This window comes from Oryzias melastigma, linkage group LG18, assembly GCF_002922805.2.
Source record: "Oryzias melastigma strain HK-1 linkage group LG18, ASM292280v2, whole genome shotgun sequence".
In the NCBI taxonomy this organism is placed as follows: Eukaryota; Metazoa; Chordata; class Actinopteri; order Beloniformes; family Adrianichthyidae; genus Oryzias; species Oryzias melastigma.
In genome coordinates this window covers 14493599-14518273 of record NC_050529.1, presented here as the reverse complement: position 1 = coordinate 14518273, position 24675 = coordinate 14493599, and the positions used below count along the sequence as shown (strand labels likewise).

At 39.3% G+C, this 24675-nt stretch overlaps 1 protein-coding gene across 4 annotated transcripts; it reads right to left on the bottom strand.

The window, feature by feature from the left end:
- Positions 1 to 1758: 1758 nt before the first annotated feature.
- Positions 1759 to 23883, bottom strand: si:dkey-33c9.6 (active breakpoint cluster region-related protein). 4 transcript variants are annotated; one of them, XM_036216864.1, is made up of 22 exons: positions 21950 to 23883; positions 21762 to 21862; positions 20127 to 20228; positions 16400 to 16621; positions 15395 to 15502; positions 15265 to 15319; positions 15140 to 15192; positions 14925 to 15062; positions 14691 to 14812; positions 14461 to 14617; positions 14267 to 14386; positions 12263 to 12338; positions 10665 to 10760; positions 10508 to 10582; positions 10336 to 10433; positions 9863 to 9964; positions 6701 to 6864; positions 6391 to 6530; positions 4992 to 5126; positions 3598 to 3703; positions 3328 to 3463; positions 1759 to 1932 (listed from the first exon to the last, which is right to left on the bottom strand). In XM_036216864.1, exons 1-22 carry the CDS (start codon positions 21999 to 22001, stop codon positions 1831 to 1833), a joined length of 2460 nt encoding a protein of 819 aa, XP_036072757.1. In that variant the 5' UTR covers positions 22002 to 23883; the 3' UTR covers positions 1759 to 1830. The 4 variants fall into 4 exon arrangements, 3 of the variants coding, with proteins under 3 accessions (XP_036072757.1, XP_024144044.1, XP_036072756.1); XM_024288276.2 differs by having other exon boundaries at positions 21762 to 21859; XR_004949682.1 differs by having other exon boundaries at positions 6391 to 6526; positions 21762 to 23883.
- Positions 23884 to 24675: the final 792 nt, after the last annotated feature.

Below are 24675 nucleotides of genomic sequence, written 5' to 3'. Positions count from 1 at the left end.
CACAGTTTAGCCGTGTATAAATCAGGATGCCACCCACTTCATCTGCTCACAGAAATGCTCAGCAGGTTTGAGGTTTTAGGCTAAAATGAATGAGTGTATTTTATTTTGAAAATCTTTTTACCTTTATCTTTTGCTTTAAGTCAATAAATTTTACATGAATATATTCAAAAATTATAGTGAAGTCCATCGATGCATAATTTAATCAAAAATTCCAATCTCATTAACTTATATTTTAAATTTCCTGTTTCCAGCTGTTGTTTTTTGCATTTAAGATTTGTAAATGTTACAGCAAAGTTTTGCCATTTTTTTGTTTGGACTCACTAAAAAATTAAGCTACTAATTTATCAGGTTTACCTTATGCTACTTGTGTGTCATAGCAACAATGCAAATAAATCCACAGTATTATTTTAAAAATACCATGTTTTATGCACTATAAGACACACTTAAAAGTCTGTTTTAACAGTGTGGTTTATAATCTGCAGAACTTCATATGGATTCATTCTGGTTGTTTTTGATAATGTCAAAGTGAGTTTGAGAGGCTCCGTAAAAATGGAAGTTGGTGTTTTTTTGACAAGTAGCAAATGAGATTAGGCGCTAGTGCAAAACTGCTAACTGGGCTAATGTGTAGCGTTGTTGAAATGTGTCTGTTTTTTTATTTTTATTTTTTTATTTCTTAGAGTGCGCTGTATTTTAAAAACAATTTGGACACCATTCTAACTACTTTTGTTTCTTTTATGTAAAAGTCGAATATGACGTCACCGATTTCATTAAGTGAAAATCTAATCAATACAAACATTTCGTGACGTTTATTTATGACTCCACTGTGTTCTAATGATAGAAAAATGTTGATAGTTTTTAAAAAATTAGAATTAAACATGTTTTTTTTGTTAAATTTGTTCGACCACAATGCATTGTGGTCTTTACTTGCTTAATGGAGTGAGCATTGATGATAAGATTGGATGTTTTTGTAAATATGCTAACATAGCTAGCATGTAGTCAGAGTGTTTTTTTCATGTTACTAACAAAGTTGGGAGTTACCATAGTTACAGTAACATTTATTTTAGCGGTCTCAGTCGGGTTTTTTTTTTTTCCAAATAGCAGGTCCATCCATCCATCCATCCATTTTCTTGACCGCTTCTTCCCTTTCGGGGTCGCGGGGGTGCCGGAGCCTATCCCGGCTACTGAAGGGCGAAAGCGGGGTACACCCTGGACAGGTCGCCAGTCTTTCGCAGCAAATAGCAGGTGTTTTTGTAAATACGCTAACGTGGCTAGCATGTAGCAATGTCAGAGTGTGTTTATTTTTCATATTACTAGCAAGTTTGGGAGTTAGCGTGGTCACAATAATGTTCATTTTGGGGTCTCAGTCTAACTTTTTCTATGTTGTAAATAAGATTGTATGTTTTTGTAAATATGCTAACGTTACTAGCATGTAGCAGTGTGTTTTTTTAAGTTGTTAACAAGGTTGGGAGTTAGCGTAGTCACAGTAATGTTTGTTTCAGTGGTGAATACGCTAACGAGGCTAACATTTTGCGTAAAACAAATAAGTTCTAGAGTTGTTGCGAGCGCAGTTCATAAAGTCTGACCGACTGATGGACTTATCTCTCACTCTTTTGTCTTGAGTAATCTGCCTTATAGTTCTGTGCACCTTATATATGACATATGTTTGATAGTAGACCATTCATTGATGTTGCTTCTTATATAAGATACAAAGTAAAACAAGAAAACGTTTTGATATGTAAAGAGTCAAAAAGCCTTCTTCTGTTCTGAATAAATACTTTATTGTCCACACTCTGTTTGGATCTCCTGTCCAGCCCCCGTGCAGATGGAGCCTCACATGTGGGTGGTCTCCTCTTCAGCGTCTGCGTCGCGCGGCAGAGACGTCTGGGCCTCGGGGAGGTTGTTGCATTGCAGGTAGCAGAGAACCACCTGGACCTGAGCGCACACAAACACACAAAGCATGTTCAGGCAGGAGGCAGAGGACGGCCCAAACGCTAACGCTTCTGGACAGAAAGTAGCATCTACTGCCAACTTTTTTTTCTTTCTTCGTACAGAACGTTTTTATTTCTGAGCTGCTTGTTGAGTGAATGCACAGGCAGAATGGTTCCTCTGAAACAGAACCAAGATATTCCACTTCCTCAGAGAAAAAGCCCCAAAACTGAAATGTTTCTGTTCTGATCTTGATGCAAAATTTAGTTTCTTTCAATACTTTTCTCCAATTTTAATAATTATAAATCTGATCACTTCAGAAGAATGACTTTTATCTCAAAGAAATCAAGAGCTGCAATAATGTATTAGGGCTAGCAATGAAAAACAAATAAACATTTATACAGATTTATACAAACAAAATTATGTGGGGGGAGAACAAATATTAAGTTTTGCCAGAATTTTTTTTTTTGCTTTTTTAAACATAATTTTGTAAATTAACAGAAAAAATAAAAGCAGATTCTGTGAGATTTTCTTGCAACGTGTTTTACATCTGCCTTCTGTGAATTGTCTTCAACATAAATTAAACAAGTAATTTACAATTGTTTTTGTTGAAACATTTTAAAAGCTAAATGTAACTTGTTTTTTAAAAAAACAGCTTTCCTTCATAAATTACAACTTTTTGAGGCACGTATTAACCACTTTATTCTCGTAAATTGTTTAATTTTGCTTCATGATTGCGTGATTTTTTTTGTTCTAATTTTTCGACTTTATTTTCATAAAATAAAGACTTTTTAAAATATTATCATGACTTTTATTCTGGTAAAATTTTAAGTTTCTTATAATTTTATAATTTACTCTGGTGAAATTTCACCTTTTTCTCATAATTTTACACATTTATTTTATGAAATAATCATGCTTTATCGATTATTATTTATAACTTGAATGTATTAATTTTGATGAATAATTTTACGATTTTTTGCTTATTTTTACCACTTAATTGTGGTAACATTTTGACTTGTTATGAACTTTTGAATTCATTCTGGTAAAACGTAACAGTTTTTCAAAACTGTATTAATTTATTTTATGAATTTATAGTAATTTATTATTATTTATACCATAAATTGTTTCATTTTGCTTCGTAATTATATCATTTTTTTATAATTTTAAAACATTTTTCTTGGAAATTTTGAACACTTGAAAATTTTTACTTTCATCTAATAATTTTATGACTTTTATTCAGATCAAATTTAGACTTTTTTTTCAAAATTTTACCACTTTAATATTGCAAAATGTTAATATTAGTTTCATGACTTTATTCCCATATATTTGTTTATTTTATTTCTATGGTGACCCTAACACTCTTTTGTAAAGAACAGAGCATTTTTGCGTGTCTCCGCTCACCTGTACGACCACCTCATGGGAGATGTCCAGAGCGGGCCCGTTCAGTCCAGCCACCGGGGGGCGTAAGAGACTTGGACCAAACACTGTGGCCAAGTTCAGCAAAGTCATTTTGTTAACATCTTGCATGTCTGCAACTCTAAAAAAAAAGAAATGTGAGAAAATAGATCAAACATGAGGCGTAGCAAATGCAGCCAGCAACAAACTGAAGCAATGCGGCGGCCATGACACTTGTTAGCCAAACTAGCCAATGACAGAGGACGCGTTGCAAACCGTTGCAGGTGATGCATGAGATACAGGAAGGTGTTCTGGTTGGTGTGGGGACAGGACTGCAGCAGAGACAGCATGGAGGCCTGCCGAGAGTCCTCATCCTGGATGTCTTGGGAAGGAAACACAAACAACTCAACAATGTGACATGTGATGCGGTGAAGCTTCAGTGTTTTAGATGCATGTTTAAAGCTTTACAGCTTCTCAATGCATGTCTGTGATTAATCTCTTTTCTCCATAAACCCACTTTGCTCTGTCTCAGTTTGCCGTGGCGTTATAAAGGTAGACAGTCATTGTGTGACCGTACTTTTGAACCAGTAGAAGGTAGCATCCATGAGCTTCTGTTTTGTCTGTTACAACCTTGTAGAAGAAGAAGTTTAGGCCAAATAGAATGAGAGACATTGATAAACATTCTTTAATCCTGGAATATAGGGAAGAATCTACTGCAACAGCACGACGAAGACACAACTCCCCACATCAACTAACTACTATGGAGAGAAAATAGTCTCATTCAGTTTGTGTGTGCGTAATTCTTGATTTGTAACTCATGCAATACATTTTGTGTCCACTTGCAATTGTGTATTAGTAAGTACAAAAATTACAAAATATACGCTCAATTTAACCTTTTAACATCGTAGCTCCAGTGTTTGATTTACTGTAATTTTTAAATTAATGTAATTAAGTTAACGTAATTCAATTTAAAAAACAGCTAAATGCTTTTGTGACAGTTAAAACATTCATTAATAAAATGTAGCTTTTAAATATTTACAAAACAGGGATATTTTTCTGTTTATTGCAAATTTAACTTATTTTAATTTGACAGCAGTTCCTTTCAAAATAAGGCACACCCTGTGTTAAATATGACCCTCCTGATGCAGCAGATGTACTTGAAATAAAAATGTAAGAAAGTCAAACGTGGAATTTTTTAGCATTATGACTTTAACGATCAAATTATGTAAAATTCATATCTCAAATACGAAAATTTATATTTAAATGATTTCAATTCAATTCAATTTTATTTATATAGCCCGAAATCACAAAGGAAATTTGCCTCATTGGGCTTCATGCAGGTAATTTTACAGATGCAGAAAATTAGTCATAACATATGAACAATGGTTAAAAACTAACAGACTAAATAGAACTGGTTTTGGATTTGAGATTAAAGTATACCAAAAAATAAACCACTATGACAGTAGATTGTACATAAAATCATAATTTGACTTCTCTGATATATTAACCAAAAGAATAAACCCATAATTTATCCAATTTGTTTGAATTTCTCTTCAAAACCAAAAAAGCCAGAGTGGAAGGATGAAAGAGATGAATGTGGCTCCTTAGGGTGAGGACCCCTGATTTAGGCGGTTTGTTTCAAAGTTCCCGTTGTGTTGTGTTGTTCTTACTCAGGTTTTCTGCCAGACTCTGAAACAGCTCTGCGGGGATGAGCGGCTCGGGCAGTTCTCTCAGGTACAACTTGAGGACCCCGGAGACGGAGTTCACTTCTGCGTTTCTCAGTCTGCTGACGGCTTCCCGCAGATCTGCCAACAACCAGCAGGCAAGACAAATTTGATTTAAAAAAAAAATCTTTAAAAAGAAAGAAAACAGCACCAAATAAAAAAATGAAGTTACTAGTAGATTTCTTTTAAGATCCACTCCAATGAAAATTGCATTTCTGAGTATTTCTTTATTCAAATCGTTATGAATCAGGAGATTCACGAAAACATTTGAAAAATATCGTACTTGGAACGTAGAAAATACACAACTAGACGATATCTTTGTTTTCATCGTCCGAGTTGACATCTGGCTCAAACCGTATTAACTGCAACCGTGCAACGTTTTGTTGCACCGCTAATGTTAGCTTAGGGTTGTGAAGGGCTATAAGCTGGTGGGGGAGCGTAAAAACAGAAAGCTTTCATTAAAGGGTAACAAACCGTAAATCCACTTTTTTTTTTTTTTTGCTGTTGACCTTTATAAATGCTGTCTGTTGGCTATTGCCACATTTTGGAGAAATTAAAATAAACGTGTTCAATTCTTGAAAATAAAGTCAAAAACCGCCAGTGTGCTCCCCCTACAGGTTGAACCGAGGTATTACAGTTGAATTTCGTGATTGGTCAAACCATTTCGACCTCACCTCATGATCTGCAGCTCCAGTAATAGTAACAGTCATGTTCCTCAGCCCCACCCCTGTGACTGGATTTTTAAATTTAGGCTGTGGGCGGAGTCAGCCTGAATCTTCCCTGTTTGGTTACCCTTTATAAATGGTATTTCTAAGTGTTTCTCTATTCAAGTCGTTGCAGATCCGGGGCAAATGAAAAAAATATCGTATGAAAAAGATCGTATTTGTGATGTAGAAAATGCACTAGCTTCTGACTTGACGACTAGATCCATGTACGTCTTCGTTTTCCTCGTCCGAGCTTGCATCTGGTTCAAATTTATACGGTTGGATAGCTTTGATATTGCTCACTATTTTTGTTGCAGCGCTAATGTTAGCTTAGGATGTAAGCTAGTGGGGGAGCATGGAAACAGAAAGCCTGCAGCAATTGTGAGGGGGAAAGGGGGCGGAGTTGCTTCACATCAACGTCCTGCCCACAACTCAATGAACTCCTGCCACTCTGCTGAAACTATGTCCTAAAAAAATGAAAGGTTTTTTTATATATATAAAAAGAGCATAATTATAATTAAAAGACCGCAGGAAAAGCTTTTAAAATAACTTTAAAAGATGATCAGAATGGAACTGGAATCTCCCCACCTATAACCCCCCCTTCTCCATCCCTTCTTGGGTAAAAGTGCTTGTTTCCTTACTGCTGTTGAAAGCTGCTTTGAGAACGTTGATGTCACTGCTGGTTCCTGAAATTCGGTAGATTCCCACCTCCCGCATGCCTCTCCGCTCCACCTCCTCCACGCAGCACCGCACCACATGAGGAACCAGCACTCCCTCCTGTCTGACAGAGGACCCAGAACCTTCAACAGTTTCACATTTTCTCTGTTTCTTTTCACACCACACTTCTGACCCCTCCCCTTGAAAAAAAAATGCAGTAAAATAGCAAGCAGGAACCTTATCAGCTTTTTTTTGGTTTTCACTTTTTTAAAGAATGTGAAAGACAGGACTTACTGTGCGACTTTTTCTATGGGGACACCGAACAGGGGCAGCTGTTGGACGGCAGAGCTGGGCGGCTCTAGCGGGTGGGGGCTGTACTTCAAGGAAATGGCCAGATCCACCTGACCCAGCCGCAGCGTCTGCCTCCTCCATCGCTCGCTCAGTGTTTTAGACTCCAACTGACGGGGAGAAAAAAAGGGTCAAAAACAGTCCATTGACTGTATATGAGAAACGGACTGAGTGACCCCTGCCCTCCTTTGTGTTCCAAACAGGAAGTACTCCAATAAACCAAAATCCAATAGACTTTTCTGGAGAAATAGCTAAAATTCATATTATTCTTATTACTGAGCACCACTAGCTAAGCGACAAAGCTAGTGGATAATCTTCGCAAGCTAAGTGATGAAGCTAGCAGCTAAGCACAGCTATCTGAGCAGTGAAGCTAGCGGCTTATCCCTGCTATCTGAGCGGCAAACTTAGCGGCTGATCACTGCAAGCTAAGCAGCGAGGCTAACAGCTGAACACCACTATCTGATCGGTAAAGCTAGCTGCGGAGCACCGCTAGCTAAGCAATGAAGCTAGCGGCTGAGCGCCGCTATCTGAGGTTGGGGTTGTTTATAGTGAAGAATGAATTGAATAATACACTTAAAAGCTCAAAAAGTTGATTTTGCATGATAAATATTAAAAGAAGTCCAGGTTAGTCTTGCAGTTCTCCCTTAAGGACCATCATAAAAATGTAATCTACCTTTGTCATGGTGTGGTTAGTTTATCGTAAAGTATTCGTACAGATAGTATAAGCTACATGCACTTTTGACCTACAGGTGATGCTATTGTACAATTGCCACCATTGCCCTTATGCCACACTTTAATCCAAAGTGAGGTGCACATACAGTACTAGCTCATTAGTAACCACGTGTAAATGATGGACAGGGTATGACACCAACCCAAACTACACTCTAGGTTGCACACAAAGAGTGCACATTTATCATATATATAATAGGCTCATAGTGCGATGCGTAGAGTTCGAGTGGGTTGAAAAAATAAAACATTTTGATGATACACCAGCGTTTGACCTACATCACCTTTACTTACTCTTACGTTTTGTTTCAGTGTTCACTACGCTCTGCAGGTTTTTCGTTGGGTGACATCACACTCACCCAGTCCAGTTCTCATATACAGTCAATGGTATAATCACACATGTGCTGTTGATTCACACTCTTCCCAAACAAAAAGGAAATCAAAAGCATTGGATCTCAGAGTAAGCACTTTTCCCCATTTATTCAGAGTTTTATCTAATGAAAACTTTATAGCTGTTGTTCTCTGCGCCGCACATTTGGACCACGCCGCTCTGCTTTGATCAGGGTTTCAAATACGCATTTTATAGAAAGTGTTATTAAGGTTTTACAGCGGCTACGTCGCCTCATTTCTGCTTTAACTGCAAAGGTTAGGGTTGATTCATAACCAAACCAGAGCGCTCATGGATTGGGCTCTTTTTTTTGTTGTTTTTTGTTTGCAGCTCTATAAAAAGAGCAGCTTGTTGTTTGTGGTAAACCATCTGAAAGTTCATTTTTCACCCTGCTTTTTGTCTCAGTCTCTACAAACTGCATCGATTTTTGAAGGTGTATTTGCTCGTTTGAAGTTAATCCAATTTTCTGAATTATTTTTTGGTTTTACACCAAATCCTGCTGGTTTACTTGTTTAAAAAAAGCACTATTAAAGGTTTTCCCGTGTATTTAAATTTGCATTTTTCTTAATAACTGAGTATGTGCCTCATCAGCTGCATGTTTACATGCAAATCACATGGAAACCTGCTTTTCACAACATGCCAACCTTGGCTGATTGTAGAGTGCGATTGAGCGGTGGCGTGCAACGGTCTGTGTGATCAACACTTTTGCTGCTGCGGTTAAATGTAACAGATGACCTTATCTTAAAAGTACCCAAACATTTGAAAAGAAACGTGTTTTCCTGGCAGTAACACAAAAGGGAAACGGTTTAAACAGGAGCCCTGGGACTCTGAAAGTATCACATCTTCATGCCGTACGGCCTTCACTTCTCTTTTTGGGAGCTATTTTTAGACATTTTTGGTGGAACTTCCTCAAAAAATGCCCCATTTGGCTTAAATAACCATTGGAGAAGTTTTCTTCACCCATTTAAGGCTGCTGTATTCTCTTCCTTATTTTGAATTTGCAATCTTATTTTGGTTTTTCCTGCAAACAATCTGCACCACCTTCAGGTTTTGCTGCTTGTCTAAAAGGATCCAGTTTCGGTTCCTGTCAACTATTTACTGTTACTCCTCAAGAAACCGAAAAGATTTTCTAAAATTGAAAGTGCAGGCCACTTTTACACCACTTTTTGTTACTGTTGTGTAAAAATTGCTTTATAAATAAAGTTTGATTGATTTAATCTTGCTAGTACTCAGTAGGACCCTTTTGCACTCAAAAGAACATTTATTGTTCCAACTTAATTTGTAAATTCAGATTTTTTTAGCATGGAATTTTGTGGGTATATGTTTTTCTAGCATGGTTGCTGTAATGTTAGACAAATTTGTTTGTTTGTTAGTATGGATTTTGTAAGTCTAGATTTCCTTAGCATGGTTGTTGTAAGCCAAATTTTGCTAGCATAGAATTTTTATTTTTATTTTCTATCTGTCTGGCAAATAAACACACAGATTGCAGTTGAGTGTCTCTTGTGATGGATAAAATCACACCGACTGGAATTTCCTTGTGTACATAGAAAGGCATTCATAGGATTGTATATCCAACAGTCTTGGAGACTGGTCTAAAAATATTTCAAATGCAACAAAAAACAAAGCAAACAAAAAAGCACCCATTTGTAAGTCTAGATTTGGTTACATGGATTTTGTAAATCCATATTTTGCTATCATGACTATTGTAACTCTGGATTTTGTTAGCATGGTTGTTGTAGCCTTTTGTAATCCTGTACTTTGTAATCCTCAAAAACTTTTTTCTACACAAGTAGATTATAAAAACTATATATTTTTTGTCACTATTAACCATCTTAATTTCTATCCTAGAAAATCGTGACATTCTTAGACGTGTCCATCTCACAGCAGCAACCATGACCTGTTCAAAGTCTGTCCTTTTAATCAATTATTTTACAGCCTTAGTGTCATTTCTCAGGATTTTAATTAAAAAGTCGGATTATGATGTAGCCTATTACCTTGACTGTAGTTTTTCCCAGAACAGCATCGTCCTCTCCATTCCTCTGACTCACACACACCAGCCTCATGCTCTGCGCCCCATCCACCTGGAAGGACAACTCCTGTTGGGAATAAAGCAAAGGTCAGTAAAGCTGCACTTACTGACTTTACATCAGTTCCTGTGATTTGGTTTAATCCTTTGAGGTTGTTACAGATGCTTAAACCTTTAGTTTCCAGGCTTTCTTTTTACTCAGCAACTAAAACACACAAGGCATGTGACTCGTGTTCTTGAATGCGAGCATTTGGTGATCACACTGGACAAGCAGGGAGGGGCTTCTTCGTCTATTTCATTTGCTACAGAGAATTTAAACGGACAATACAATATAATGGTTGTAGAAACTAGCGCGGAAGCCCAAAACACGCATTTTTACCACGTTTGCAAAGACTTGAACACTCGTTGGCAACGGCGGTGTGAACGTAGCTTTACACTCACCTGGTCCCAGTGCGGGTTGAGGCTGTGGACTGACGAGTGAGTCTGGGCTTGTCTGTCATAATACTCAAAGCCGTCCACTTCCACACACACATACACACCTGAGATGGACAAATATGCACAAGATCACTCCTCCGTTTACAGTCACTTCAACGTGGACATTCAGAGTAAATACCAGCCGGCTGCTGCAGGCCTGAAGCTGAATGAATGGCCACCGTTAACGTCCCACATAACGAGTCCCTGTCGTTCCCTGAGGAAACACAGAGACAAAGGTTTGACTCCACGGACAGGAGGAGAGCCCACAGGAGGATAGACGGAGACAGAGGTCGTACCGCTGTTCAGGCTGTGGAGCGGGGGCTGCTGGGTCATTCTCAGTTTGACGCAGGCGCCGGTGAGAGTGAGGAGGTCTGGGGGGACGGTTTCGATGGCTGATGAATAACATGAAGCACAAACATGAATCCTATGATCGAAAAGATAAAACTCTGCAGACCGTCTCTGCCTCAGACCAGACAGCAGCTTTTTAGAGAGCAGCTGATCATTGCCATATTGCTGCACATCATCAATAACTAACACCAGTTTGAATGATTTAAAAAGCAGTTGCTAAGGCATCAAACAAACAAAACTGATCTGTTTCAACCTTTACAGAAAGCACACTTAAAGTATTTAAAGAAACCACCAACACATTTGTTTCATCTCAGAGCTCTGTTTGTGTTTAAATTAGACATGTGTGACTGCTTCTCTTTCGTTAATCATTTCATTTCTATGTTTCAGACCTCCTTTTGATCAAAAATAATAAGTAAAGGATTGTATTTTAAAGCTTGAAGTCCCACTCTGATCATCTTTTGATCTATTATAATGGTGTTCCCATTGGTCCTTTAATTATGATCATATATATATATTTTATCTATTTATATATATTTCTCACATCTAGTCTATTTCCGGGCAATAAACAGTTGTGCACTGCCAGTCATCAGATACCCTTCAGGAATAATAAGATGGTCAAAGGAAGAGATACAGACTACAGATCTTAAGACTCGAAAGCTCCTCACCATACGTGAAGGGTTCCATCCCAAATCCAGCACCCTGAGACTGTATACTAGCCGCAAGGAAGGAGGCCGAGGACTCGTGAGCGTGGAAGCCACTATCCAGGATGAAACATCCAAGATGCAGGAATATGTCAAGCTTAAGGCCCCAACTGACAGCATTCTCAGTGAATGTCTCTGACAATGGAAAGCAGAGGAAGCGATGCTGGCGGACAGAACCTCATGGGAGGACACGCCCCTTCATTGGATGTACCACCGGACCATAACTGAAGTGGCTGATATCAAGAAGTCCTACCAATGGCTAGAGAGGGCTGGCCTGCAGGACTGATCCTGGCAGCACAGGAACAAGCTCTAAACACCAGATCCGATAGAGGCTCAGATCTACCACACCAGACAAGACCCAAGGTGTAGACTGTGCAAGAGGAAACAATCCAGCACATAACTGTGTAAGATGCTGGCTGGGAAAGCATACATGGAATGCCACAACTGAGTGGCTTGAATAATAAATAGAAACATGTGTACAGAATATGGACTGGAAACCCCAAAGTCAAAATGGGAAACACCTCAGAAAGTGGTAGAGAATGAAGGAGCAAATATTCTGAGACGGACAGGATGGTAATGGAGAACCAGCCAGACATTGTAGTGGAAGATGAAGAACAGAGGAAAGTCGTTGTGGTGGATGTGGCACTAAGTGATGGTAACATCAAGATGAATGAACATGTGGGACTCAGAGAAGAACTGGAGAAAACTTGGAAGGTGACAGTGGTGCCCGTGGTAACTGGAGCACTCCAAACTGGAGGAGTGGCTCCAGAAGAGAAAAACTGACCGGTTCAGGGCAGAAACATAGAGAAAAAAAAGCTAAATTTATCGTCATCTTTGAGACTTACTTCCTGAGGTGAGTTTGTAGATGTTTTCTCTCCATTCTTCCAGCTCATACAGCGATGAAAAGAGGAGAGTGTGACTCTACAAAGAGAACAAACAATATTTCATAACTTTGAAATACTCAAAAACAGCAATGTGAAGCTGAAAGTGTAATGCTACGTTCACACCGACGTGTGATTCAAGAACATACTATAGCAGGTTCTTGTACGCGCATTTAGTCCACAGTGTTCACACTGGACAAGCAGGGAAGGAGGGGCTTCTTCTTATTCTATTGTTCACTAGAGTCCACCACCTAAAGTTTGAAGAGTTTTGGTGCTAAATGTCAAAGCGGTGCAACTCTTGTGAATCTTTCTCCAGGCTTTTTCTTTCACAGTTCAATTCAGATATATGAAAGACTTGGTGACATCGAATTCTGGCCGGGCACATGCAGCGATCATTCATTTCTAAACGGTCAGCATTCACTACCAAATCCAAGTTGAAGGTCAAACTTTCACTGTGCGCTTAATGGCCATGCGTTTAGTTTATAGAGCCCGAAAACGCTGGTAGAAACTTGTGAAGCTACAAATGAAAGCGCAAAACGAGCCAAAGGCCAAATCGGAATTCTTCATCTACCCCTATGGCTTCTCCCTAACCCTACATTTAGCCCTCCAAAGGGAGAGTTACGTCTGAATTCCTTAACTACTCATAGTGTGTTTGCCATTTTGTAGTGCTGTCCAAATCTACAATTCCAAAATGAAATGCACTAGACATTTCCCAGAGGTCTTTGTAAAAAACTACAGTGCATTGATGCTCACCACATTCGCAAATATATGGACTACAATGCATTGTGGTCAAACAATTTTTGCGAAAAAAAAATCATGTTTAAATGTAAATTTGTAATAAACCATCCACATTTCCATCATCAGAACATAGTGGAGTTCCACACTGGTGTTGTGAAATGTTTTTATTAATACAATTTTCACTTTGTGAAATTGGTGACGTCATATCCAGCGTTAAGCCAAAAAAAAAAAAAAGTAAAGTAGTGATCATGGTGTATGAATTGCTTTTAAATCCAGAGCACAGAATAGTCCGGCACTATATAGTTTTTTACAAGTTAGGGATTAAGGTGGGAATTCGGACAGCAATAGGTTGTGTCCGAATTCCCATCCCAATCCTTAACTATTAAAAAACTATATAGTACAACGCTATATAGTGCGCTGGATTTTAAAGGTAATTCGGACACGATACTCACTACTCACTTCATTTTTCTAAAAGCAAAAACAATTTCACAAAGTGAAAATCGAATCAAAACAAACATTTCACAGTTTATTTATGACTCCACGGTGTTCTGATGGTGAAAATGTGGATGGTTCATTCAAATATTGCATTTAAACATGTTTTTTTGTGCGAAATTGTTCAACCGCATTGCATTGTGGACTATATCCACTACTCTAGTGAGCATCGATGTGTGCTAGCTTTTCGCAAAGGCTTCTGGGAAATTTCGAGTACACTTGATTTGGAAGAAAAAGATTTTGGACAACACTAGAAAATGGCAAATGCACTATATAGTGCAATAAATAGTGATTAGAGGGGGAATTCGGACACAACCATAGTCCTCACTTCCACTTGATGATGTCATCAACAGTCGCTGGTCAGCTACGCTAGCACGTAGTTGCTAGCGCTCGAAAATACATATCAACATCGATTTTGTAACTTAAAAAGGTCATGCCAAAATATCAAAAGTCATTCCTTACATTAAAATCTAAACTCCTTTACCCACGTGAAGAAAAACGCTTCTCCGCAGCACGACGTGGCTCGCCATACCGGTGGAGAGATACAGAACTCGAAGTTCCTTTGTTCTACCCTTAAAAAAACTTTTTCGGACATCCCTTTCCCTTAAAATACCCCTTCAATTAGAGTGGTAGACGAAGAATTCGGATTCGCCTATAGACTTTTCATCAGAAGCCGTCACTTGAACACGTGTTGGCGATGGCGGTGTGAACGTAGCTTCATGTGCTGTGGAGGAGTACCTTGCCACTGGAGCTGAACAGCTCCAGTCTGTACAGAGGGGAGTGTGTGAACAGCATGAGCTCCAACTCTTCCAGCTTCTTCTTGTTGCGAGCTGTGAAAACGAGGCCCCTGGAAGCTCTCTTTACACAGAAACCTTTGTAATTACCGTCTTAATGCGATTGTTAGAAAATACTCTTTGCCGTGCTTCACTCACTGAATGCTGTTTCAGCTGCTGCCGCAGGAGGTGCATCTTGGTTCTGATGTTGTGTAAGCGGACGTTCATGTCAGGCGCTCGCTCCTGCTCCGCCACCCAACAAAGTTTGAGACCGGCGAGGGGCAGGTACCACGAGAACCTGTACTGATCCTGCTTCCTAAAAGAAACCCACACTTGAGGAATTGATCACAGCCGTTTTGGACCACGTGGACTCGGACCCAAAAGCGTACCCTCTGGTTGCGTGTTTGAATCTGGTGCACAGCAGGAGGTCGGTATAAAGGAAGAGGTGTCGGAGGCTGCGGTGGCCTTCGCTGCTGTCCACCACAAAGCCGTCGCGCATCAGTTGACGCCTCTGGCGGAACAACCAAGCAAACATGGGTCTGTCTTATCAAACCCACCAAAGAAGAGGAAGCTGCTACACTTCTTCACACATTTGGGGTTGTTTCAAACAGCCCAGCCCTCACCATGTCGTGACTCAGCGTGACGTCCCGTTTGCTTTGTGAACTCTCGTTGACGCCAGAGAGGAAGCTGCGAGACAGCCTCAGGGCTTCCTGGAGGGCCGCATAATCTCGGTGCTCCACTGGTGTCGTCTTCAGCAAGTCCTACAAAACCACATCAAGCATTACTCCATCTGTAGGTGAGAACCACTAAGTAAGTGTTTTCTTGAGGATTTCCTTACACCCAGGACTAATGTGGTCTTGGTTACCCGGTCCAAAGGCTTGTACAGTAGAGCTGTAGGGAAAAATTCCATCAAACATCAGTACCTAAAAAACCTTGAATGTGCATTTGAAACGTGGTCCGGACCTTCAAATGTGTATTTGGTTCGAGCTTTGTCCGTCCCGTTGGTAGACATCATACTCTGGAAGGGAGATGAATCAAAAGACACTGAGATACCACAAAAAGGTGTGGCTGCAAAAGTAAAGGTTTGAAGTACCTCTGCAAGTGTACGAAAGCGAGGATCTGAGTTTGTGCACTTTCTGACGACTTCTACGGCTTTCTCGTAGTTTTCAATGAAGCCCCCATAAAGACCAATGTGGTTAACCTGTGAAAGAGACGCACTGAGTGGAGGAACTTTGACATTTAAGCAGTTTAAAGGCCCACTCTGATGAAAATTTGGTGTTTCTAAGATGTTCTTGTGGCTTTGTTTCTCACGATTTAGAACATATATTAACAAAATTAAGCACAGTGGTTAGCAATCTTGCCTCACAACAAGAAGGCCTCTGTTCCAAGTCTGGGTTGGGGGACCTGAAGCAGAACCACCAATGGGGGACCTTTCTGTTTCATGTTCTCCCGGTATATGTGTGGGTTTTCCTGACCCTCTGATTTCCTCTCACTGTTCAAAAGCATGCTTCATTGGTTACTCGGAATGTCCTTAGGTGTGAATGTGAGCGTGTATGGGTGTATGAATGGGGCCCTACGACAGACTGGCGACCTGTCCAAGGTGTATCTATGAAAATATGTTCTACAGACACCTATAGGGGGACAGGGGTGGTTGGTTTAATCCGGCCCAGTCATGAAGAGAAAAAAATATATAAGGATGCTGTAAAAAAAAAATTTGTTTCTTAAAGAAATGGCTGCAATGTATAATTCCGCCACTAGGGGAAGCAAAGGAAAATAAATACCGACATAAGAAATCAAGAAATAAACAGCATTTCTTTTCAAGTGTGTCCCACTTCTGGGTAGGAGGCAGTTTGGTTCCCTGCCAGCCTCACCGCTGTTAAATTGCTATAAAAATTATCAGGTGTTACTCCACAATTACCAAAATTTTGTTGTCGAAAAAGGCTATCAGGGTTGAATGTGTCCCTGAGCCAAAATGACTTTGACTCCCTTCACTTAAAAGACACATTTAATGTTTCAAACAGACTCAGAACTCCACACATCTTCCATTCATTTATAACAGTTCAAACCTGAAACTGGATAGAAACAACAGCCAACTTACCAGCCTCTGAAAAAGGTCCCCCACCTCCAACTCAAAGTATCTCTTTCCCAATTCTTCGGAGAGCTGATCCTGGTAGTGAGTGTCCAGACGGGCCTTCAGATCCGAGTAGAAGGTCCTGTGAACGTCCCTGAGCTCAGGCACCTGGTAGAAAACCGTCTGGATCTGTTGATTTGACAACACCGGCTGGGAGGTTCCAGCTGAGGCCCGCAGAGCCTTCATGGGCTGAGGACGAAGAGATCCGAGAAACAAAGTCATTCAGCTGCTTGAAATACAACACAACCTGATAACACTCTGACCCGTATTCACAAATAGATGCCATGCAGCTCTGCAAATTCATTTCATCAAACATTCAACCACACAAAGAAAACAGAGACCATCATACATTAAACAAACTAGACTTCTTTATTTCTCCATCTGAATAAAGTCACGTTTATGTGTTCTCCAAGATGTCCTTATTTACTTTGTCATGTAGGTTCCAGCTTGTAATGACTAAATAACTTTTCTATAGCCGAGAGAACATACAGAACTAATGAAAGACTAAAAATATACAAGCGTTTTGTAATTATAACCGCATTTCCGATCTTAAAGAGGAAATATATTTCTTATTGAAGCGCTGTGCTCTTTGGTTATGCATGAGTTACAGGGTGGGGGGGTTACGTTGAGGCCAAAACACCAAAGTCAAAGTTGAGGTTAATGATAGATGCACTGGGTCAAAGTGTCACCGCAATGAGTCTTATTAACTGAATGATGGAGTCAAGAAAATAAACAAAGATGTAAACAGATTTAACAGTTGCTCGTACCTCATGAGACAATTTTCAATTAGAATTAACATAAAAGTTTTAAAGTGAAAGATCAAATTCTGCTGTTTATTTCTGTGTGTTCCTCAAATCTTGATTACTTAGTTTGTCATTTTATTATTGATTGTTTACAAGAGCATGAATCCTCAAATGTTGTAAATGTTCATCTTCCTGAAGGAATTTACAGCACTGTAAAAAAAACATTGGATCAATTAACAAAAGATCTGTATTTTTTACATTTAAAAGTATTAATTTTTAATTTTTTCATTTTTGACTTGAGTAAAGCATCAACCCCAAATTTTAATATGATGAAAACTGACAATTTAAAAAGTAACACATTTCAGATAGGTATTTAACTAATTTTTAAGGAAGCCACTCTACAGTTTAAAAGTGTCACGTTTTTTAAAGCAAAATCTCAAAGTTATGGTGGCTTCAGAACACTTAATTTGTTCCAGATCGAGTCCTGAATCCTGCGCCGTATTCAGACTGGTGCCAAGTGGACATTTCCGTTTTGGACCAAAGCTTGCAAACAAAACCATGTGACTAAAGATTTCTTCAGCCATTGGCCAAGAATTACAAGGGCGGGGCAAAGCAGCAAGATAAGGAAGTCCTAGCTTTGCAATCCTTGTCAGTACAGCTCACTTATTGAAACTTTAAATTTTGCTGAAAATTTTCAACGTATCTATCAAGGTAAGGTACAAAACTTTTTACTGCTACTTTGGTGCTGCAGACATGTAGATTTTTTTGGCACAAAACATGCATTTTACAAGAAAACTTAGCGAGGAAGGATAGAAAATGGGGCCTGATTTCTAAAGTTTTGGATATTGATGTTGGGGGTGGCAGGACAAAGCATTCCTCCGGAAGCAGCGGGGGGAGGGGACGAACCAGAGACGCGACGGAGACAATGTAAGCTAACTGACGGCTGTGACAGACTCCCCACGTTACGTAATGCAGAGAGAGAGAGACAAATGTAAATTCGGGATAACTTTCTTGTTCATTTTCCATTTTGTACGCCTGTTTTTTTCCCTTCTTTTTACACGGGGTACAGGCAAAAACAATCCAAGATAATTCACTTTCATTGTGGCTTTTTACTATATATTTATATATATATATGTATTTTTTATAGTGTTATTATTTTTGTTATATCACTCCTTTTTAATTGTAACAGTGTTTCCTTATTTGTAGCAGCTTTTCAGTTTTGTTTGCACCTTTAGCTAAGCTAGCTAGTGTTTAGCTAGTATCTATTTGCTGTTTTCTAATTGATTTCTTTTACAAATGTGCTTAAAGGCTAAAGGAGTTTTCTCCTCCACCAGGTTAATTTTCATTTAAGTTTACAGCTGTAGAAACTGCAACGCTCCAGACTGACAAATGCATTCGACCATGGAGTAATTATTGTTGGTAAAAGGAGAAGCTTGTTTATGGGTTTCAACCATCCATCGACCTCATTATAGCAAACACTGAACAATGAAACAATAGTTATGTTAACTCTTGGGTAACCAAACAGGGGTTAAAAAATACTAAAAAGTAGGCTAATCGTTTGAGCTTTTAGCGTTAGCAAATGCTAATTAGCCATTTTTTAATATTTGAAATTGCTGTTTCACTCTCCTTCAAACGTTTGTTTTGTGTGATCAAATCTACACCTTAACTCTCAAAGTATCTTTTTGCTAAGCTAACCTCACCATGTCAAATCTAATCAAAAACTGGATTTTCCTATTGCATGAGGGGAACACAATGGAACTGTAGAAGATCATTTGTGAATTGTATCAGCCTGGCGGTAAAAGAGGAAGCTCATTTGCAAATTTTAAACTGTCCTCTGAGCTGATAAAAGAACAAAAGACGAATTACAGTATCACCAACATGAACCCCCAAAACACAACAAATCAATAAAAGTGTGTTCAGAAGGAACCCACTAGATGACTTCTAATATTTTTAGTAAGTTGGCTTTAAAAAGGAAACTGAGTTACAGTTAGAACATGTTTTGGGAGTGTGGTAGAAGTTGAAATAAAATAGGGAAGTTGCAGAGCAATAAAGGGTTTTTGCTATAATTAAAGAGCAGTTTAGATGAGTGGAAAGTGCTGGAGAGGCCTTTACTCTTAGATCATCACCAAGTCAGTGGTCTTGTGGTAGAGTGTCTGACCAGGGACTGGAAGGTTGTGAGTTTAAACCCACAGTTGAGTCACATTAAAGACTCTGAATTTGGGACACGATACATCTCTGCTTGATGCTCAACATTAAGGTGTAGATTTGAAGGATTAAAGTGACAAATTGCACTTGAGTGCACCCATGTCTGCACCTCACCGCTCCCCCAGGGGGGTTGAGTCAAATGCAGAAAACAAATTTCACAAACCGAGGTGTGTGTGAAAACAATATCTCCATATATAAGGGGTGTAACAATTCATTTTAACAACGATTCATATGGTGATTTTTGGTTGACAATACGATTCATAGTCGATATTGGTTCATTTTGAACGATCCAATATACAATATAAAATCGATTTACGACATATTTAGCCAAAAATTCTCATAAAAAAATATCCGGTACTGAACTGTTTTTTCCACATCAAAATAATACATATGAAATATTATTAGAACGTGATACCACACTGTATGGTCACTCTACACAAATTTCAGTGTTTCCACACATTAGACTGTAAAGATTGATGATTTTTTGACATGTGTTGTCTGCTGTGATTATCGTTTTCACGTTATAGTAAAATAAACCTACAGTACCTGAATTCAAACGTTATTTTCCAAGATCGAGCATTTTTGATTTATTGCATTTTGAAACGATTTTATAAAGGAATAGGTCAATTTGATTAACAAGCTAAGTCTGGTTAAATCGTAGGAACAGAAAAGAAAGTCTACTAATCGTTACTCCCCTATTAAATACATTAAATACAATCAATTGAGAACTCAGTGTATTTGTTTACCATGAGAAGAGTGTCCAGTTCGGCCAGATAAAGCTCCTCGCTCTCCAGGATTCCTTTGATGACCACCAGCCTCTTCTCCAGCATTTCCTCCGGACTGAACAACTGGATCACAAACATGCAGCAAAGTCAGAGCAGCTCTACCTCAAACTGAAGATGGTTAACAAGAGGCAACTGCCACCAAAAATATGAGATGTTCAGATAAGCTGGACAGCTTGTCATGCTCTAAACCTGCATTGTTGAACACACATTTAGTCTATGGTGTTCACACTGAACCGTCTAGATACTAGTACATGTCGGCCGTATACGGTTGGAAGAGTTTTGGCGCAACATGTCGTTTCAAATCTCGTAAATCTTGAGGGCTTTATATTTCACCGCTCTATTCCAATATAGGAAAGAGTTAGGCCGAACCCGAATCCTTTAGCCCTCCAAACAAGGGTTACGGAAAAAGTGTCTTCAAATTTGGGCGTTACTCCTATTTATCATCAATCGCCCTACCGTCCATTCGCTCTACCCTTAAAAAAACTATTTCAAACATCCCTTCCCCTTCAAATGCCCCTACAATTGGAGGGGTAGGGGACAAATTCAGATTCATCCTTGGTGTCAGATAATTCTAGAAACCCGTTAATGTCTCCTTCATGATCAGTTGGCACTTTTCTGTTTTGAAAAGGACACTATCCACACGTCACTATCAAATCAGAGTCCCTGATTGGTCAAAATACACCTGGGTAAGCTTCAAGCACACGATCAATGAACGCCAAAATTATACGTAGATTCCGGGGACAGACATTGAAGGATAACCAAACAGGGAAGGCTGACTCCACCCACAGCCCAAATGTAAAAATCCAGTCAGACCTTGATTCAACCTGTAGGGGGCAGCACACTGACGGTTTTTGACTTTATTTTCAAGAATTAAACAAGTTTATTTTAATTTGTCAAAAATTTGGCAATGACCAACAGACAGTACTTTCAAAGCTCCATTTATAGAGGTCAACAGCCATTGATTTAGGGTTTGGTTACTCATTAAAACTAACGCGAGACTTCTGTATGTGCAGGTCGACCTTTCATTGAAGGTTGCCACTTGAGCTTAAGCCGGTGTGAACGTACCTTGAAAGTTTTGAACACAGAAGTCCAAAATGCGCATTTACATCGATTTTTCTTTGGAAGTGGTCACTTGCTCGCACCTGTGAACGTAGCTTTACAGATATCTGACATCATTTTGCTTCAGTCGTACTTATCTTTCTTAGTTTCCCTTAGTTTATTAGGTTTAAACTTAAAGTAGTAAACACAGCTCGTGTTTCAAAATCCAGATTTTATGTTTTTTGGATTTAATTGATTTAGTCCAGTGAGTTAAACAGATTTTAATACCCAGAAATATAAGAATTTAGAGGTAAAACACTTGGAGCTTATTACACAGTGTTGATATTAACTTTTAAGCGACTGGCGGAGTTGTTTTGGGGTTTCTGCATGAGCTTTGGCCTCCCTTTAGCTATGGATCCTTCTCATTTTCCCTCCTGGTGCCTGATGGAAATTAAACAACCGAAAGACTGAACTCCCAAAGGAGAAAATCGGGAAGTTTGGATCTTGTGCTGAGTGAGAAGAAACATTTGTGACGTGTTTAAATCGGGGGGAACTCACTGGGGTGTCGGGAAGGTCTATGCTCTCAATGTTCATAGTTGACAGAAAGCTGGAAACCGCCTCCTCATGAAAGACGTCCTCCTCCATGATGTCGGCTTCTGCTGCAACAAACAAAGGAAGCCGATTTAGGAAGAAGAAGAGGACAACAGAGAAAAGTGTCAACCACAGGTGGGTCGCTGCCCCCTCACCTGCGACGTGTTGGGACTCCAGATAATCCACGGCTTCCCTGTAGACGTCCATGACCCAGAAGACTCTGCTCCTCTCAGATCAGGCGGAGAAGTGGACATGCGGCGCTTGAGCGCGCTCAACAAGCAGACAGAAAACACTTCCTCTTTCCGTTCATGTTTAACACAAAAGAGGAAAATACAGCTTCCTCGTCTAAGTGAAACCTGGTAAAATTTGATGAGAACCGGTACCTGATGGTTGATCCCCTCCTTGGGTTGTGTAAACTTCCTTTAATATCAACATTTTGGACCTCCAGTTAAAAAAAAAATAGAACTCTGCTTAAATGCATGCTCCAAATGACCAGTTAATGTTACTAAATTATATATTTTTGTTTCACCAATTCGAATGTATTTCTCCATCCTAGTGACCACTAAGGAACATTTAAGGAGACAGAGGAGCGGCCATATGTAGAGGTGGGAATGAGCTGAAGTTTTCTGTCTGAAAGTTGTGGAAAAAGCAGACATGATGACTGTTGGACAGTAGAGAAACAGCTTACAGGGGTTTTGTTTGTGCGGAAGTGTCTGGAGAAACAGGACAGAGAAGTTTAAAAAAAAAACGTGTGGCGCCCTCTGCTGGAATACATGGAATACTTTTGCTAAAAGACTGTCACTTCTTTTTAAGTGTTGTAGTTAGAGGTACTTCCCCTATATTTTCTTCAATGACTTAACTGAATGAGGCGGCATGGTGGTGTAGTGGTTATCACTCTTGCCTTAGAGTGGTTTAAATCCTGTCTGGGATCTTTCTGTTTGGAGTTCTCCTGGAAAGCATGCTTCATAGGTTAATTGGGAACTCTAATTGCCCCTAGGTGGCTACCATGTTTGTTGGTGAGGACGATTTTCTGTTTTAACTGTTTGGTCCCACTTATTTTTACTGAGAACAGTTGGACTAAGAAAAAAAAAAGGTAAGAAAATCCAAACATTTATGGATTTACTCAAAGCAAAAGTGATGTCGGAATAATAGAGTGGGATTTTTTTTCCTTAAATAAAGTTCAAATAAAATCTATTTGTTCCCAACGATCACTAAAAAGGAGAAAAAATAAATGTGTGTGGTCCTGTTGTGGACTAGCAACCCGTTCAGGACTACTGGGATAGGCTCCAGCAACCACCAGTGACCCTGAAAGAGATTTTGTGACTCCTGAAGATAGATGTTGCAAATAAAAAAAATAAAATAAAATGCACTACTATCAATGAAAGATTTCGGTTTCTAACAAAAAAAAAAATACATTGTATTGCTGAAAAGCATAAGTAAATGTTTAAGGAAGCTGTTGATGTAATTTGTTTGTCTGAACACTAGAGGGCAGCCAAAGTCTCCACATTTGTCTCTTCTGCTTTTGCCTTAAGAAAACGCAGCTACACTCTTCAAAGTTATTGTTAGTTTGATCTGATCTGTTTAAAGTCAAATATTCTGTGTTACATGTTTTCATTCAAGCGAGTTTTGAAGCCTCAGTTTTTAGAGTAAGGTAGCCTTTAGAGACGGTTCCTCAAGTTGTGAAATGTGTATGGCGCTCCTGTGACCACAGGATCGAGGTATTGTTCTTCGCTGCTCATGAGACTAAATATCTGCTTAAATGGTCTTTAGTCACACAGGTATTGCTTGCCTAAACTATTGTCTGAGTTCTACCCCGAAGTTGAATGCATTCAACTATCTCAGCTCCATCAGTCATGTGATACGGCCTGGAGGCGGGAAAGATTGAAGAAATGGTTGAATACAAATGGAACTTGATGTTAAGCCTTGGGGAGGGGGGCAATTGATGGTTAAAGAAAAGTTTGGGAATCCAACTCCCTGTATGAGAGAAAAACAGCACATTTATGCATCAAGAGGACATTCTGATCCAACATGACATAATTCCAATCGTCCAACCGTCTGTCCGTCATTCCATCTGTCCATCCATCCATCCATCCATCCATGCATCCATCTATCCATCCATCTGTCCATCCATCCATCCATCCATCTGTCCATCCATCTGTCCATCCATCTATACATCCATCCATCCATAAATCCATCTGTCCATATATCCATCCATACATCCATCTGTCCATATATATCCATATATCCATCCATACATCAGGATTTTGGAAGCGGGGCAAATGAAAAAATATTACCCTAACCCTAACCCTAACCCTTAATTTAATGTTTTTTAATTGTTATTTTTTCAATCCTTAAAAGACAATGTATGCATGATTTCTTCATCTTTATCAACAATGATATTGATACTTGCTCACAAACTGGGGGCGAAACTTTTTGCTCCTGTTTAGGGACAATTTAGATTCTCCAATGAACCCATGAATCATGTTTTTGGACTGTGGGAGGAAGCCATACAAGGAGAAAGCCCACGGATGCCAGCTGGGACTTGAACCAACATCCTGTAGCGTGAAAGCATCTACCGCTACACCCCCACTCCAGTGATCAAAACATGAATTCACCATCAGATTATGCATAAAACCCAGAACACTCCCTGAGAACTAATAGCACAAATGAATGAAATACAATGCAAACCAGAACGTCGGGGAGCGTTAGTGGAAGTCATGATGAAAGTAGTGGAAGGATCAATCCTCAGTCAAAAAACGTTTGATTAATTGTCGATAAATTATTTATAACGGTTTCCAGACATACACAGGCGTGCACAAGTCTTAAGCTACTGGTGCGGCAATCTGTGTGAATCTGGTAAAACTGCCTGTTATGTACAAAG